Raw genomic sequence first — 18,083 nt, forward strand, 5'->3', positions numbered from 1 at the left:
CTCCATCCCGTCCCCCGCTCTCCATCCCGTCCTCCGCTCTTCATCCCGTCCCCCGCTCTTCATCCGTCCCCCGCCCCCCGCTCTTCATCCCGCCCCCCGCTCTTCATCCCGTTCCTCCCCCCCGCTCTCCACCCTGTCCCCCGCTGTCCACCCTGTCCCCCGCTGTCCACCCTGTCCCCCGCTGTCCACCCTGTCCCCGCTGTCCACCCTGTCCCCCGCTTTCCACCCTGTCCCCCGCTCTTCATCCGGTCCCCCGCTCTCCATCCCGTCCCCCGCTCTCCATTCCGCCCCCCGCTCTCCATCCCGCCCCCCGCTCTTCATCCCGCCCCCGCTCTTCATCCCGCCCCCCGCTCTTCATCCCGCCCCCGCTCTTCATCCCGTCCTCCGCTCTTCATCCCGTCCCCCGCTCTCCATCCCGTCCCCCGCTCTCCATCCCGTCCCCCGCTCTCCATCCCGTCCCCCGCTCTCCATCCCGTCCCCCGCTCTCCATCCCGCCCCCCGCTCTCCATCCCGCCCCCCGCTCTTCATCCCGTCCCCCGCTCTTCATCCCGTCCCCCGCTCTTCATCCGGTCCTCCCCTTTTCATCCCATCCCCCGCTGTTCATCCGTTCCTCCCCCCCCGCTGTTCATCCTGTCCCCCGCTCTTCATCCCGTTCCCCATCCCGTCCCCCGCTCTCCATCCCGTCCCCCGCTCTCCATCCCGTCCTCCGCTCTTCGTCCCGTCCCCCGCTCTTCATCCCGTCCCCCGCTCTCCATCCCGTCCCCCGCTCTCCATCCCGCCCCCCCGCTCTCCATCCCGCCCCCCGCTCTTCATCCCGCCCCCCGCTCTTCATCCCGTCCTCCGCTCTTCATCCCGTCCCCCGCTCTTCATCCGGTCCTCCCCTTTTCATCCCATCCCCCGCTCTCCATCCCGTCCCCCGCTCTTCATCCCGTTCCCCATCCCATCCCTCGCTCTTCATCTCGTCCCCCGCTCTCCATCCCATCCCCCGCTCTTCATCCGGTCCTCCCCTCTTCATCCCATCCCCCGCTCTCCATCCACACCCCCGTCCCCCGCTCTCCACCCCGTCCCCCACTCTTCATCTGGTCCTCCCCTCTTCATCCCGTTCCTTGCTCTTCATCCCGTCCTTCGCTCTTCATCCCGTCCTTCGCTCTTCATCCGTCCCTCGTTCTTCACCCTGTTCCCCGCTCTCCATCCACACCCCCGTCCCTCGCTCTCCATCCTGTCCCCCGCTCTCCACCCTGTCCCCCGCTCTTCATCCGGTCCCCCGCTCTTCATCCGGTCCTCCCCTCTTCATCCCGTCCCCCGCTCTTCATCCCGTCCGCTGCTCTCCATCCCGTCCGCCGCTCTCCATCCCGTCCTCCGCTCACTATCCCGTCACCCGCTCTTCGTCCCGTCCGCCGCTCTCCATCCCGTCCTCCGCTCTCCTTCCCGTCCTCCGCTCTTCATCTCGTCCCCCGCTCTCCATCCCGTCCCCCGCTCTCCATCCCGTCCCCCGCTCTCCATCCCGCCCCCCGCTCTTCATCCCGCCCCCCGCTCTTCATCCCGCCCCCCGCTCTTCATCCCGCCCCCCGCTCTTCATCCCGCCCCCCGCTCTTCATCCCGTCCTCCGCTCTTCATCCCGTCCTCCCCTTTTCATCCCATCCCCCGCTGTTCATCCCGTCCCCCGCTCTTCATCCCGTTCCCCATCCCATCCCTCGCTCTTCATCTCGTCCCCCGCTCTCCATCCCGTCCCCCGCTCTTCATCCGGTCCTCCCCTCTTCATCCCATCCCCCGCTCTCCATCCACACCCCCGTCCCCCACTCTTCATCTGGTCCTCCCCTCTTCATCCCGTTCCTTGCTCTTCATCCCGTTCCTTGCTCTTCATCCCGTTCCTTGCTCTTCATCCCGTTCCTTGCTCTTCATCCCGTCCTTCGCTCTTCATCCGTCCCTCGTTCTTCACCCTGTTCCCCGCTCTCCATCCACACCCCCGTCCCTCGCTCTCCATCCTGTCCCCCGCTCTCCACCCTGTCCCCCGCTCTCCATCCCGTCCCCCGCTCTCCATCCCGTCCCCCGCTCTCCATCCCGTCCTCCGCTCTTCATCCCGTCCTCCGCTCTTCATCTCGTCCCCCGCTCTCCATCCCGTCCCCCGCTCTTCATCCGGTCCCCCGCTCTTCATCCGGTCCCCCGCTCTCCATCCCGTCCTCCGCTCACCATCCCGTCCCCCGCTCTTCATCTCGTCCCCCGCTCTTCGTCCCGTCCCCCGCTCTTCGTCCCGTCCCCCGCTCTTCGTCCCGTCCCCCGCTCTTCGTCCCGTCCTCCGCTCTTCCTCCCGTCCCCCGCTCTTCCTCCCGTCCCCCCGCTCTCCATCCCGCCCCCTGCTCTCCATCCCGCCCCCTGCTCTCCATCCCGCCCCCGCTCTCCATCCCGCCCCCCCGCTCTCCATCCCGCCCCCCGCTCTCCATCCCGCCCCCCGCTCTTCATCTCGCCCCCCGCTCTTCATCCCGTCCTCCGCTCTTCATCCGGTCCTCCCCTTTTCATCCCATCCCCCGCTCTTCATCCCGTTCCTCCCCCCTGCTGTTCATCCCATCCCTCGCTCTTCATCTCGTCCCCCGCTCTCCATCCCGTCCCCGCTCTTCATCCCGTTCCCCATCCCATCCCTCGCTCTTCATCTCGTCCCCCGCTCTCTTTCCCGTCCCCCGCTCTTCATCCGGTCCTCCCCTCTTCATCCCATCCCCTGCTCTCCATCCACACCCCCGTCCCCCGCTCTCCACCCCGTTCCCCGCTCTCCACCCCGTCCCCCACTCTTCATCTGGTCCTCCCCTCTTCATCCCGTTCCTTGCTCTTCATCCCGTTCCTTGCTCTTCATCCCGTCCTTCGCTCTTCATCCGTCCCTCGTTCTTCACCCTGTTCCCCGCTCTCCATCCACACCCCCGTCCCTCGCTCTCCACCCTGTCCCCCGCTCTCCACCCCGTCCCCCACTCTTCATCTGGTCCTCCCCTCTTCATCCCGTTCCTTGCTCTTCATCCCGTTCCTTGCTCTTCATCCCGTCCTTCGCTCTTCATCCGTCCCTCGTTCTTCACCCTGTTCCCCGCTCTCCATCCACACCCCCGCCCCCCGCTCTCCATCCCGCCCCCCGCTCTCCATCCCGCCCCCCGCTCTCCATCCCGCCCCCCGCTCTTCATCCCTCCCACCGCTCTTCATCCCTCCCACCGCTCTTCATCCCGTCCCCCGCTCTTCATCCGGTCCTCCCCTTTTCATCCCATCCCCCGCTCTTCATCCCGTTCCTCCCCCCCGCTTTTCATCCCGTCCCCCGCTCTTCATCCCGTTCCCCGCTCTTCATCCGGTCCTCCCCTCTTCATCCCATCCCCCGCTCTCCATACACACCCCCGTCCCCCGCTCTCCACCCCGTCCCCCACTCTTCATCTGGTCCTCCCCTCTTCATCTTGTTCCTTGCTCTTCATCTCGTTCCTTGCTCTTCATCCCGTCCTTTGCTCTTCATCCTGTCCCTCGTTCTTCACCCCGTTCCCCGCTCTCCATCCACACCCCCGTCCCTCGCTCTCCACCCTGTCCCCCGCTGTCCACCCTGTCCCCCGCTGTCCACCCTGTCCCCCGCTCTCCACCCTGTCCCCCGCTCTTCATCCGGTCCCCCACTCTCCATCCCGCCCCCCGCTCTTCATTCCGCCCCCTGCTCTTCATCCCGTCCTCCGCTCTTCATCCCGTCCCCCGCTCTCCATCCCGTCCCCCGCTCTCCATCCCGTCCCCCTCTCTCCATCCCGTCCGCCGCTCTCCATCCCGTCCTCCGCTCTCAATCCCGTCCTCCGCTCTCCATCCCGTCCCCCGCTCTTCATCCCGTCCTCCGCTCTTCATCCCGTCCCCCGCTCTTCATCCCGTCCCCCGCTCTCCATCCCGTCCCCCGCTCTCCATCCCGTCCCCCGCTCTCCATCCCGTCCGCCGCTCTCCATCCCGTCCTCCGCTCTCCATCCCGTCCTCCGCTCTTCATCTCGTCCCCCGCTCTCCATCCCGTCCCCCGCTCTCCATCCCGTCCCCCGCTCTCCATCCCGTCCCCCGCTCTCCATCCCGCCCCCCGCTCTTCATCCCGCCCCCCGCTCTTCATCCGGTCCTCCCCTTTTCATCCCATCCCCCGCTCTTCATCCCGTTCCTCCCCCCCGCTCTCCACCCTATCCCCCGCTGTCCACCCTGTCCCCCGCTGTCCACCCTGTCCCCCGCTGTCCACCCTGTCCCCCGCTGTCCACCCTGTCCCCCGCTGTCCACCCTGTCCCCCGCTCTTCATCCGGTCCCCCGCTCTTCATCCGGTCCCCCGCTCTCCATCCCGTCCCCCGCTCTTCATCCCGCCCCCCGCTCTTCATCCCGCCCCCCGCTCTTCATCCCGCCCCCCGCTCTTCATCCCGCCCCCCGCTCTTCATCCCGCCCCCCGCTCTTTATCCCGCCCCCCGCTCTCCATCCCGTCCCCCGTTCTCCATCCCGTCCCCCGTTCTCCATCCCGTCCCCCGCTCTCCATCCCGTCCCCCGCTCTCCATCCCGCCCCCCGCTCTTCATCCCGTCCTCCGCACTTCATCCCATCCCCCGCTCTTCATCCGGTCCTCCCCTTTTCATCCCATCCCCCGCTCTTCATCCGTTCCTCCCCCCCGCTGTTCATCCCGTCCCCTGCTCTTCATCCCGTTCCCCATCCCATCCCTCGCTCTTCATCTCGTCCCCCGCTCTCCATCCCGTCCCCCGCTCTTCATCCGGTCCTCCCCTCTTCATCCCATCCCCCGCTCTCCATCCACACCCCCGTCCCCCGCTCTCCACCCCGTCCCCCACTCTTCATCTGGTCCTCCCCTCTTCATCCCGTTCCTTGCTCTTCATCCCGTCCTTCGCTCTTCATCCCGTCCTTCGCTCTTCATCCGTCCCTCGTTCTTCACCCTGTTCCCCGCTCTCCATCCACACCCCCGTCCCTCGCTCTCCATCCTGTCCCCCGCTCTCCACCCTGTCCCCCGCTCTCCATCCCGTCCCCCGCTCTCCATCCCGTCCCCCGCTCTCCATCCCGTCCCCCGCTCTCCATCCCGTCCCCCGCTCTCCATCCCGTCCCCCGCTCTCCATCCCGTCCCCCGCTCTCCATCCCGTCCTCCGCTCTTCATCTCGTCCCCCGCTCTTCATCCCGTCCCCCGCTCTTCATCCCGTCCCCCGCTCTTCATCCCGTCCCCCGCTCTTCATCCCGCCCCCCGCTCTTCATCCCGCCCCCCGCTCTTCATCCCGTTCCCCATCCCATCCCTCGCTCTTCATCCCGTCCCCCGCTCTCCATCCCGTCCCCCGCTCTTCATCCGGTCCTCCCCTCTTCATCCCATCCCCCGCTCTCCATCCACACCCCCGTCCCCCGCTCTCCACCCCGTCCCCCACTCTTCATCTGGTCCTCCCCTCTTCATCCCGTTCCTTGCTCTTCATCCCGTTCCTTGCTCTTCATCCCGTTCCTTGCTCTTCATCCCGTTCCTTGCTCTTCATCCCGTTCCTTGCTCTTCATCCCGTTCCTTGCTCTTCATCCCGTTCCTTGCTCTTCATCCTGTTCCTTGCTCTTCATCCCGTCCTTCGCTCTTCATCCGTCCCTCGTTCTTCACCCTGTCCCCCGCTCTCCACCCTGTCCCCCGCTCTCCACCCTGTCCCCCGCTCTTCATCCGGTCCCCCGCTCTTCATCCCGTCCCCCGCTCTTCATCCCGTCCCCCGCTCTCCATCCCGTTCCATCCAGTCCTCCCCTCTTCATCCCGTCCCCCGCTCTTCATCCCGTCCCCCGCTCTTCATCCCGTCCCCCACTCTTCATCCCCTGCTCTTCATCCCATTCCTTGCTCTTCATCCCGTCCCCCGCTCTTCACCCCATCCCCCGCTCTTCACCCCATCCCCCGCTCTTCACCCCATCCCTGGCTCTTCATCCCGTCTTTCGCTCTTCATCCGTCCCTCGCTCTTCACCCTGTTCCCCGCTCCCCGCTCTTCACTCTGTTCCCCACTCTTCACCCCATCCCCCGCTCTACACGCCCGTCCCTCGCTCTTCACCCCATCCCCCGCTCTCCGCTCTTCATCCGGTCCCGCGCTCTTCATCCGGTCCCGCGCTCTTCATCCCGTCCCACGCTCTTCCTCCCTTCCCGCGCTCTCCATCCCGTCCCGCGCTCTCCATCCCGTCCCGCGCTCTCCATCCCGTCCCCCGCTCTCCATCCCGTCCCCCGCTCTCCATCCCGTCCCCCGCTCTCCATCCCGTCCCCCGCTCTCCATCCCGTCCCCCGCTCTCCATCCCGTCCCCCGCTCTTCATCCCGTTCCTTGCTCTTCATCCCGTTCCTTGCTCTTCATCCCGTTCCCCGCTCTTCACCCCATCCCTGGCTCTTCATCCCGTCCTTCGCTCTTCATCCGTCCCTCGCTCTTCACCCTGTTCCCCGCTCCCCGCTCTTCAGTCTGTTCCCCACTCTTCACCCCTTCCCCCGCTCTCCGCTCTTCATCCCGTCCCCCGCTCTTCATCCCGTCCCCCACTTTTTATCCAGTCCCCCGCTCTTCATCCCGTCCCCCGCTTTTCATCCCGTTCCCTCCCTTGTCTCACTAATCCCCGCTCTCCTTACTATTCTCCACTCTTCATCCTGCTCCCTGATTTCCTTACCATTCTCTTCTCTTCTTCTGGGTCTCAGCTCTTCGCACCTTTGGTTACCATTACCCACTCTTCAGTCTGTTCCCCGCTCTTTATACCATTCCTGCCCCTCCTTACCGTTCCATGTTTTTCATAAAATTTACCACTCTTCATACCGTTCCACCCTCGTTATCATGTTCCCCGCTCTTCATACCATTCCCGCTCCTAACACCATTCCTACCCCTCCTTACTGTTCCCAGCTTTTCATATCAGTTCCCGCTCTTCATCCTATTCCCCACTCTTCATACCGTTTGCTTCTACTTATCATCCTCCACTCTTCTTACCTCTCTCAGCTCTTCATACTATTCCCGACTTCATACCGTTCCCCGCTCTTCATACCGTTCCACCTTCCTTATCATGTTCCCTGCTCTTCATACCGTTCCCCACTCCTAACACCATTCCTGCCCCTCCTTACCCTTCCCAGCTGTTCATACCAGTTCCCACTCTTCATCCCGTTCTCCACTCTTCATACTATTCCCTACTCTTTTTTAGAGTTCCCTGTTCCTCATTTAATTCCTGTCTCTCCTTACCATCCCCCACTCTTCATACCTTTCCCGCTTCTTTTTACCTTTTCCGGCTCTCCTTACTATTCCCCACTCTCTTCACCGTTCCCGACTCTCTTTACCAATAGATTTGATCATTCTGTGAAGTAGCGGTATGGGTAGATGTGACCGTTGCTGTCTTTATCCAAAGTAACATTGGGTGGTCGTTATCTGATTACCAGGAGACAGAGAATCCCAGCTTGATGGCTTCCAAGGCTTGTGATTCCTTTTTATCTCCCATATCCTGTTACTCATATTAATAGCTAATCATCCTTCATCTGAAGTTCTCTCACCCATTCTAAAGGTCGGAACCACATCAAAGCCGCATGCACTTCATTCCTCCAGAGGGGGAGCTGCTGTTTCTTCATCTGACAGTGGTGAGGGACGGGGACAGGTGGTCATCTGACTGCTCCTTGTGTCATGTGAAATGGTAGAAGTGCTATTGGTTGGGTATGAAGAGCAAATCAAGCAAAGAATAAATACCAAAAATGACACTTGGCCTGAAATCCAGAATTGAAAAAATAGTTGAATTAGTTTAAGGATTGCGCCTAAATATGAACCATTTCCAAACTAGGTGATCGATGAAAGACGAGCAAGACCCTTATGATGGCGCTCAAGATGGACAAGTGTCATGTGACAGAGAGGATATTAGACCTCACCCTGGAGATCATCTACCTGCTGACCGGAGAGGTGAGGAGGATTCTGGGAGGTCACATGACATCACTCTTATCTCTAATAATAAAACACATACCTGACCGGAGAGGTGAGGAGGATTCTGGGAGGTCACATGACATCACTCTTATCTCTATTAATAAAACACAGACCTGACCGGAGAGGTGAGGAGGATTCTGGGAGGTCACATGACATCACTCTTATCTCTATTAATAAAACACAGACCTGGCCGAAGAGGTGAGGAGGATTCTGGGAGGTCACATGACATCACTGTTATCTCTATTAATAAAACGGACCTGACCGGAGAGGTGAGGAGCATTCTGGGAGGTCACATGACATCACTCTTATCTCTATTAATAAAACACAGACCTGACCGGAGAGGTGAGGAGGATTCTGGGAGGTCACATGACATCACTCTTATCTCTATTAATAAAACACAGACCTGACCGGAGAGGTGAGGAGGATTCTGGGAGGTCACATGACATCCCTCTTATCTCTATTAATAAAACACAGACCTGACCGGAGAGGTGAGGAGGATTCTGGGAGGTCACATGACATCACTATTATCTCTATTAATAAAACACAGACCTGACCGGAGAGGTGAGGAGGATTCTGGGAGGTCACATGACATCACTATTATCTCTATTAATAAAACACAGACCTGACCCGAGAGGTGAGAAGGATTCTGGGAGGTCACATGACATCACTCTCATCTCTATTAATAAAACAGACCTGACCTGAGAGGTGAGGATGTTTTGAAGAGTCACATTAATTGATTGTTGCTTTTTCAACACAGAGCTTTCGACCTTTGAAGTCTGGTGACCATATGACCATCAGGGTTCCTCCACCTCACTTTCTGTTTCCAGTAGGAAATAACACACAGAAGATTCTAGAAGTCATTAAGAAGATGTTGGAGCTGCTGACGGGAGAGGTGAGCGGTGCTGGGAATTCTGGGACATTATCCAGTAACAGACAAGGGATGTGTCTGGATGGTGACTGTATCATTGTGTGTGTCAGGTTCCTATAAGGTGTCAGGATGTCACTGTCTATTTCTCCATGGAAAACCAAAAGAATTTAGAAGGACACAAGGATCTCTACAAGGACGTCATGATGGACAATCAGCCGCCCCTCACATCACCGGGTAAGAGGAGACTTTATTGTAAAGAAGAGAGCAGTACGGAGGGTCCACCTAGATCCCCCATCATCTGATAAACACATAGAAACAATGTATTCAGTCAGTGTGTGTGTTTCCTACAGATGGATCCAGTAATGGGAACCCACCAGAGAAATGTCCCTGTCCTCTGTATTCCCGGGATACCACACAGGAAGGTCACACCATCCCTCACCATCATCAGGTATGGTTAAATGGGAAGAAAACGTGGACATCCTACAAATGATGTTCTTCTGTTGTTCCCAACCTCATGATAAACTTTTTTATATTTGTAATAATTCCATTAATGTAGAGTAAAAACTTGACTAACGTGAAAATGGAAAGTAAAGAGGAAGAAGAAGAGATGGGCGATCGGCCATCTACGGTGGCGGGCGAACTGATGGCGGCCATCAAAGAGGAGAACTTTCCTGTGGATATCAGCAATGGTGGGTGGTAAATGTTAGTTACAAGAAAGTGTATACTGCTGGTGTTTTTGCCCTGGTTACTGTGCACTGATTGGGCCTGAGTAGAGGTGGAACTTAGTGCTATTAGTAAGGGGAGCCATCTAGGGGGGAGGTGTCACCAAATTATGTAAATAGGTGGGTTATGGGGAAGGCTATGAATAAGTGTAGCAAAGAAAGAAAATCCCCTATGTGGTGGACTTTTAAGGCACGATAATTTTTCAAAAGATTTTAGTGGAGTGTTTTTATGGTTTCAAAAAATATTTATTAGAAAAAGTATATAAAAACATGGAATGTTCTAACAGGTCTAAAACTTATACACCATCATATACATTATGATGCAATACAGTCTATAACTTCTTGCACCCGACGCGTTTCAGAGTACTAAGTTGTCTCCTTCTTCATGGAAAACCAAAAGAATTTTGAAGGACACAAGGATCTCTACAATGACGTCATGATGGAGAACCAGCCGCCCCTCACATCACCGGGTAAGAGGAGACTTTATTGTGAAGGAGAGAGCAGTACGGAGGGTCCACATAGATCTATATAAAAGTATATAAAACATGGAATGTTTATATAAAAACATGGAATGTTCTAACACGTCTAAAACTTATACACCATCATATACATTATGATACAATACAGTCTATAACTTCTTGCACCCAACGCGTTTCAGAGTACTAAGTTGTCTCCTTCTTCGGGGATATTAGCAAGAAGAAACAACCCTGTTTCCCCGAAAATAAGACCTAGCGTGATTGTCGGTGATGGCTGCAATTTAAGCCCTACCCCCCAACTAAGCCCTAGTTAAAGTCCTTGTAGGTCTTATTTTCAGGGTAGGGCTTATTTTTGCTGAAACACGGTAGGGCTTATTTGGGGGGTAGGGCTTATATTGCAGCCATTACCGACAATCACGCTAGGTCTTATTTTCGGGGAAACAGGGTAAGTGTTGGGTCAACGGCAGGCTCCCTCCTGGGTCTGACATCTGCATACATGTATACCAACGGGGGGTATCTCGAATGAGAACTTGAAAGCATTGGCACTCTTGCATGTTTTTAAACATATAACCACTGGAATGTTAACTATACCGTCACAGCATTTGTAAGTGTTCTTTCTGATACTGCACTTTAACAATATTGTATATCAGTCAACACTATTGTCATTATTATGTATTTATTCATGTGTTGTTTTATTCCAGAAACTTAGTTTCTTCTTGCTAATACCCCTGAAGAAGGAGACAACTTAGTGCTCTGAAACGCGTCGGGTGCAAGAAGTTATAGACCGTATTGTATCATAATGTATATGACGGTGTGTAAGTTTTAGATGTGTTAGAATATTTCATGGTTTTTATATACTTTTTCTAATAAATATTTTTTTGAAACCATAAAAACACTAAAATTTTTTGCAAAATTATCGTGCACTAAAAGTCCACCACATAGGGGATTTTTCTTTCTCTTCTTCTTGAATATTGGATGTGGCACTACCCCCCACTTGCTCAACATTACTGGCCCAACATTTTTTTTTCTTGAATAAGTGTAGCAGGGATTTCAGCATGGTAGGATGAGTGCCTAGGATATTGCTGAATGGCATATAGGAGATGAGGAACCTTCTAGAGATGGTGTCACGAAATGACGTGGATGTGAAAGTTAGACTGATCATTTCTTTGTCGGCGGGCAAACGTACAAAGTCAGCAGGGGATCAAATACTTTTTTCCCCTCACTGTATATGTCATATAGGGGGGTGGGAAGGTGTTGCAAAATAATGTGAATATGTGGGGGAGGATCATGGGAAAGCGGGGTGAGGAAAGTAAGAGTGTTCGGGGGGGGGGGTTTGGAAAAAGAAGGGAAGGAGAGACTATACACCCTTTTTTATAGCGATAATCTTTTTCTATTTTTAGCATTCGGTCACGAGGAAACGTCTGAGGGTCGTCTGCCTTCATCTCAACACTGTAAAATAGAAGATGAGGCCGCCGCGTGCGATTCTCTGCGAGACAATCCCGTGACGCCAAATATTCATCCAGGTCCTCACAGTGCTAACGGATCAGCAGTTCCCACCAACCCTGAAGAGCCGCGTCCCGTTAAATCGGAAATCAGGAAACTCATCGTTGAAGAGGGTGGGACGTTTTCTTGTACCGAATGCGCCAAATGTTTCACGTTGAAATCGGCGTTCTGTAACCACCAGAAAGCGCTTAACACAGATGAGCCGCCATTTATATGCCCCGCCTGCGGGAAAGGTTTCACGCAGAAAGTCTATCTCATTCGGCACCAAGCCTCCCACGTCGAAAAGTCGTTTCGGTGTTCCGAGTGCAGGAAGTGTTTCGTGCGGAAAGCCGATCTCCTCCGACACGTGAAGACCCATTCGGGCGAGAAGCCCTTTTCGTGTTCCGAGTGCGGGAAGTGTTTCGGAGAGAAGGGCACCCTGGTGAAACACCGGCTCACCCACACCGGCGTCAAGCCGTTCATTTGCAGCGACTGCGGGAAGAGTTTTGTCGGGAAGTCGTACTTTCTCAAGCATCAGGGCATGCACGCCGGGGAACGCCCGTTTCCGTGCCCCGAGTGCGACAAATGCTTTCTGTCTAAATCCCAACTGGGGGCCCACCAGAGGATTCATTCAGGGCTCAGGCCGTATTCTTGCTCTGAGTGCGGGAAGGGCTTCATGTTCAAGTGTAATTTAGTCGTCCATCAGCGGGCCCACAGCGGAGACCTGCCTTATACCTGCTCCGAGTGCGGGAAGAGTTTTTCCAAGAAAGCCATTCTAGACCGGCATTTCAGAGGGCACACTGGAGAAAAGCCCTTTTCCTGTTCGGAGTGCGGGAAGAGATACACAGATAGAAGAAAGCTGGAACGACACCGGGCGGAGCACTCCGGGGTCAAGCCCTTCGAGTGTTTGCACTGCGGAAAGGCCTTTCTCTATAAGCCGGATTTAACGGAGCATGAGAAGACGCACTCCGACGAGCGTCCTTTTTGCTGCTCCGAGTGCGGCAAACGATACAGGAAGAAGTCGGACCTCGCGTCCCATCTCCAGACCCACACGGGAGAGAACATGTTCGTGTGCTCCGAGTGCGGCGAACCCTTCCCTCGGAAGCGCGCACTCCTCGGTCACATGAAGATCCACGTCGGGGAGAAACCGTTTTTGTGTTCGGCGTGCGGGAAATGCTTTGTAGAGAATTCGGACCTGGTCGCCCACCAGGAAACGCATGTTGCCGAACTTCCGTTCCCGTGCCCGGACTGCGGTAAGCGCTTCAAGAAGAGATGGTTCCTCACCGAACACCAACGGACTCACACGGGCGAGAAGCCGTTTGCGTGCTCGGAGTGTGATTATCGTACTTCGTGGAAATCCGACCTTCAGAAGCACCTTAGGACTCACACCGGGGAGCCGTACATATGTCAAGCGTGCGGGAAAAGCTTTTCCACAGAATACTCGCACGCTGTACATCGGAGGGATTGTCATCCTTAACTGGTTGGGTTCAGGCTGGTAATGGCCGGCACATGTTGACCCTTCGATGTCGGGAGCATGGAGTGAGGTCTTCCTTTTTGAGGTTTTTGCAGTTTTATTCCAGAGACGTCACCGTGGGACAATACAATAGAATCTTAAGCACAATAGAAGGACATTTTGGGTTTTTTTTGGTTTTAATGTTTTGTTTTTCTTTTACTAACGTTGGAGTCTATGCAAAAATGTACAGCAAAACTCCGTTGGCCAGGACCAACCTCGTTTTATGGCATTTTAGCAAAAGAGAAGACCTTCCTGGATGATCGCTTATCTTGAAGGTGATCCAAGTCCTCATCTCATAATTTCCTCATGGACATGATCATGTGTGGCTTAATGTCACCTTGCCGCATCTTGAAGGTGGTCCAGGTCCTCATCTCAAAACTTCCTCATGGACATGATCATGTGTAGCTGAATGTCACCTTGCCGTATCTTGAAGGTGGTCCAGGTCCTCATCTCAAACTTACCTCCATGGACATGTTATTGCATAGTTTAAGGAGACAATGTTAGCCTGGAAAGGGCCTTCACTTAAATCCCTTGTTCCTTCTCATCCATTAAGAGACACAGGAATTCAGATACAGTTGGGTTATACACTGGCAAACACAGGAGGTGGGAACACTGCCAAACACAAAAATTGTAAGCCAGCCCCCTACATGACCCCTCCCCTACCCAGCATGCTTCTGTTATTTTGCGAGTTTTCTATGAGGATCCACAACAAAAATGACAGGTGCCGCTCAAGGCTCCACCAGTTCCTCTTGCATGACAAACCGATAGAAGTGCTGACAAGGACAGAGCTCGTCCCAGTTCAAAACATGCAGTGGGGGAAAGGAAGTCGTAAAACCCGGCGAGGAGTTTTATGACAGCCTCAACCCCCGGCTCCAACCAGGCCACGCCCACCCAAAGCATTTCACTCCTCCCCTGACCGCCTGACTGGGAAAATACACCATTAATTTGACTTTTAATATCGGAGTTATGGCTGCAGCTAGACGCCATTACCCCGGTATTACAATTTTCTGCCGCCGCTGCTCTTTCTGGTAACAGTGATCCAAGTGGCTGATTAGCCACTGGATCACGTTTTTGGGAGAGGGGGAGAACGACCCCTCTCCCCGCTTTCCGGTAGTTTTCAGGCTAACCTGTCTCGTCGGGATGCCCAAGAACCGATTCGGCAGTTGCAGCGGCTGGCCATAGAGATTAGCAGAGGAAAAATGGCCTCCACTCAGCCTGGGAGGACTGGAGTGACCTCATGACGTCACTTCCGGTTCACGGCTGATGTGAACAGGGTGTTTTTTTAATTTTGTTTTTTAAGCATTAGATCAATTTTTTTTTTTTTTGGATCGGATGCTTTCCATTGTAGAGAGATTTGGGGTCTTATTGACCCCAGATGTCTACAAAAAAAGCACCTGTCATCCCTTATTTTTATTACAAGGTATGTTTTAATTGCATTTGAAAAACCGCTGTGCTAATACCGTGTGACCTAGGAAATTGCAGCGACCGCCATTTTATTCTCTAGGGCCTCTGCTTAAAAATATATAATGTTTGGGGGTTCCAAGGTCCCCCCCCCCCCCCCCCCGATTTTTACTTTTAAACAAAACGTGTCAGAATAGACCTGTGGCTTAAGTGGTTGAGGAAGATGGGACGGTGAAACGCGTTGGTGGGGGGGAGGTAGCCTGGTGGCCGAGGCTGTCGTAATCCTCCTCACATGGTTTTGGTTTGATGTGCAACTTTTAGGACTTCCTTTTTCCCCACTGGATGCCCTATGAGGATGCCCAGCTGAGAAAAGATTGTGGATCTTTTCTTCCATTAGGATCCCGGTGTTGGTCCTTCAGATGGATTTTGGGCTGCAAACGGTTCCCAGTCCTCTTAGGGAGGCGTTTTTTTTTTTTTTTTTTGCTGTACTGCCCTCATTTCAACTGCTTTTCGATGACCCAGTTGTATCTGCATTTCTGTGTCCCTCAATAGACGAGGAAGAAAATATGATTTTTGTAGTTTCCGTAAAATTCGATTTTTTTTTTTTTTGGAGCCCGTTGAGGGACGCAGGTCCTACCTCTCTGTATTTATGTTCAGGCTCTTGGTACTGGTTTTCCACAAAACTGAGGCATACTGGGTAGAGGAGGGAGTTCCAATTTTCCTGTTTGCCAGTGTCCAGTCCTCCTGTAGGTGGCAGTATAACCCGACTATCTGAATTCCTATGTTCTTCAATGGACTCCAAGTCTACAGTGCGTGAGTTGGCCTTACTACTGCAGTGAAACGTTTTAGTAACAGAGTTTCTTTAAAGGCTTAGTGCACCTTGAAAGGCTAATTTTTCCAAAATGTTCCCCCACAGGGAATTATGGAGAATGGCGCAGGTAGGGATACAGCTGAACTGCAACATATTTATACATGTGATTGTGCTGTGGGGTGAAGGATTATACTAAAAAATCAATAGGTCCAAAGATATACTTGGCAGCTCCTAAATGAGACTAAAGTAATCTCTGCACTATATAAAGGAAACAGCAGAGAACGCCAACGAAGTGCAGTATATAAAAAAGCCTAGAGGGCGCCAACTAAGAGCAGTATATAGAGAAAGACTTTATTAAAAATAAGCTGCAACTCACAGGATGCATGAGGATGAGAGCATGTCATCCACCCAGTGTGGGTAGCTGTTGAGCTTCAGTGTGTCTTCAGGACGCAGACGCCACTGTCAGGAGCTGTATAGGACACCAGAAATGAAACCGGAAATCCCGGAGGGCATGGACTGAGCAAGACTGGAAGTGACATCATACACCTGAGAGGGCCGCAATGTGGGGAGCGTAGCTTCATGTTTCGGAGCAAGGTGGCTCCGGGATTTCTGGTTTTTATGTCAGGAGCTGTGTAGGACACCAGAAAGGAAACTGGAAATCCTGGAGCGTATGGACTGAACAAGACTGGAAGTGACGTCACACCTGAGAGGGTCGCAGCATGGGGAGCGTGGCTTTATGTTTCAGAGCAGGGTGGCTCCAGGATTTCCAGTTTCATGTCAGGAGCTGTGTACAACACCAGAAATGAAACCGGAAATCCTGGAGCGCATGGACTGCTCAAGACTGGAAGTGACGTCACACCTGAGAAGGCCGCAATGTGGGGAGCGTGGCTTCATGTTTCAGAGCAGGGTGGCTCCAGGATTTTTGGTTTCATGTCAGGAGCTGTGTAGCACACCAGAAAGGAAACTGGAAATCCTGGAGGGCATGGACTGAGCAAGACTGGAAGTGATGTCACAGCTGGGAGGGCCGCCACGTGGGGAGCATGGCTTCATTTTTCGGAGCAGGGTGGCTCCATGATTTCCGGTTTCATGTCGGGAGCTGTGTACAACGCCAGAAATGAAACCGGAAATCCTGGAGGGCATGGACTGAGCAAGACTGGAAGTGACATCACAGCTGGGATGGCCACAATGTGGGGAGCATGGCTTCATGTTTCGGAGCAGGGTGGCTCCATGATTTCCGGTTTTATGTCAGGAGCTGTGTAGGACACCAGAAAAAAACCCCCGGAAATTTGGGAGCGTATGGGCTGCTCAAGACTGGAAGTGACGTCACACCTGAGAGGGTCGCCATGTGGGGAGCGTGGCTTCATGTTTCGGAGCAGGGTGGCTCCAGGATTTCCGGTTTCATGTCAGGAGCTGTGTAAGACACCAGAAAGGAAACCGGAAATCCTGAAGCCACCTTGCCCTGAAACATGTATTCATTCTCCCCACGTTGCGGCCCTCTCAGGTGTGACGTCACTTCCAGTCTTGCGCAGTCCATGCGCTCCAGGATTTCCGGTTTCCTTTCTGGTGTCCTACACAGCTTCTGACAGCGGAATCTGCTTCCTGGCTGCTAAAGACACAATGAGGCTCAACAGTAAACTGCACTGGGTGGAGGACATGCTCTTATCCTTATGCATCTGAGTTGCCATTTGTGATTATTTATTTATTTATTTATTTTTAAACAGAAATACACTTGTGAGTTTTAATAAAGTCTTTTACTGTACACTGCACTTAGTTGGCACCCTCTAGGCTCTTCCTATATACTGCACTTAGTTGGCACCCTCTAGGCTCTTCCTATATACTGCACTTAGTTGGCACCCTCTAGGCTCTTCCTATATACTGCACTTAGTTGGCACCCTCTAGGCTCTTCCTATATACTGCACTTAGTTGGTGCCATCTAGGCTCTTCCTATATACTGCACTTAGTTGGCACCCTCTAGGCTCTTCCTATATACTGCACTTAGTTGGCACCTTCTAGGCTCTTCCTATATACTGCACTTAGTTGGCACCCTCTAGGCTCTTCCTATATACTGCACTTAGTTGGTGCCATCTAGGCTCTTCCTATATACTGCACTTTGTTGTTGCCCTCTGCTGTTTCCTTTATATATTTTAACATCCCCAGCACATTACATACCGTTCCTCCACCAATCAGTTGCTCCTGTCTCCTCAGTACATGTAGGCTCTGCGTAGCCTATCCAAAACAAAAAAAAACTCCTTAGTAGCTGATCCCTCTCTGTGGCAGGACAGGATAGATGTAAGCAGGGCCCAGGGCAAGGGGTGGGCAGGAGGGACAACTGCCCTGGGCACAGAGGAGCAAGGGGACAAAGAATGGACAGAGGGCAGTAAATCCATTAGTGGGAAAGGGGGCGCAGTTCCACATCCTTGCCCCGGGCGCTAGACGAACCTGTATTGCAAGCATGTCCAAAGTCCAGCCCGTGGGCCAATTGCGGCCTGCATTTCGGTTTCGAGCGGCCCACCTGGTAATTTGGACATGTATATCTTTTGTGGCCCCCAACGAATCCCCGAGTGCCGGGGCCACAAAAGATATATATGCTGGCTGCCTTAAAGGGGACAGGCAGGGGGTGGGACGAGTGCCATAAATACAGAAGTATTTCCTGTTTACGGGGCAGCCTCTGTAATAGGAAGTCCCATCTCCTGCGCTGCCATTGGACAACTGTTCTGTCCATCATAGGAGGCGGGACTTCGTATTAAAGAGGCGGCAGCCTCGTAAACAGGAAATACTCCTGTGTGTACGGCACTCGTCCCGCCCCCTCCCTCTCCCCTCCAAGGCTGCAGATGGGCATGGCTAAGGCTGCACTGATGGCAGTGGGGGTGCTCCATTCATGGCAATGGTGGGGCTGCATTCATGACAATGGGGGTG

At 54.2% G+C, this 18,083-nt stretch overlaps 1 protein-coding gene across 1 annotated transcript in view; it reads left to right on the top strand.

Moving 5' to 3' along the window:
• Positions 1 to 16,597, top strand: part of LOC141105086 (uncharacterized) — a 32,053-nt gene extending 15,456 nt beyond the window's left edge. Inside the window, exons 2-7 of the mRNA XM_073594930.1 lie at positions 7,758 to 7,873; positions 8,652 to 8,786; positions 8,873 to 8,996; positions 9,113 to 9,210; positions 9,319 to 9,451; positions 11,361 to 16,597. Coding sequence (XP_073451031.1) covers positions 7,787 to 7,873; positions 8,652 to 8,786; positions 8,873 to 8,996; positions 9,113 to 9,210; positions 9,319 to 9,451; positions 11,361 to 12,919 — 2,136 coding nt within the window. The 5' untranslated portion in view covers positions 7,758 to 7,786 and the 3' untranslated portion in view covers positions 12,920 to 16,597. The remainder of the gene's footprint in view (positions 1 to 7,757; positions 7,874 to 8,651; positions 8,787 to 8,872; positions 8,997 to 9,112; positions 9,211 to 9,318; positions 9,452 to 11,360) is intronic.
• The last annotated feature ends 1,486 nt before the right edge of the window (positions 16,598 to 18,083 follow it).

Source organism: Aquarana catesbeiana, linkage group LG08, assembly GCF_042186555.1.
Source record: "Aquarana catesbeiana isolate 2022-GZ linkage group LG08, ASM4218655v1, whole genome shotgun sequence".
In the NCBI taxonomy this organism is placed as follows: domain Eukaryota; kingdom Metazoa; phylum Chordata; class Amphibia; order Anura; family Ranidae; genus Aquarana; species Aquarana catesbeiana.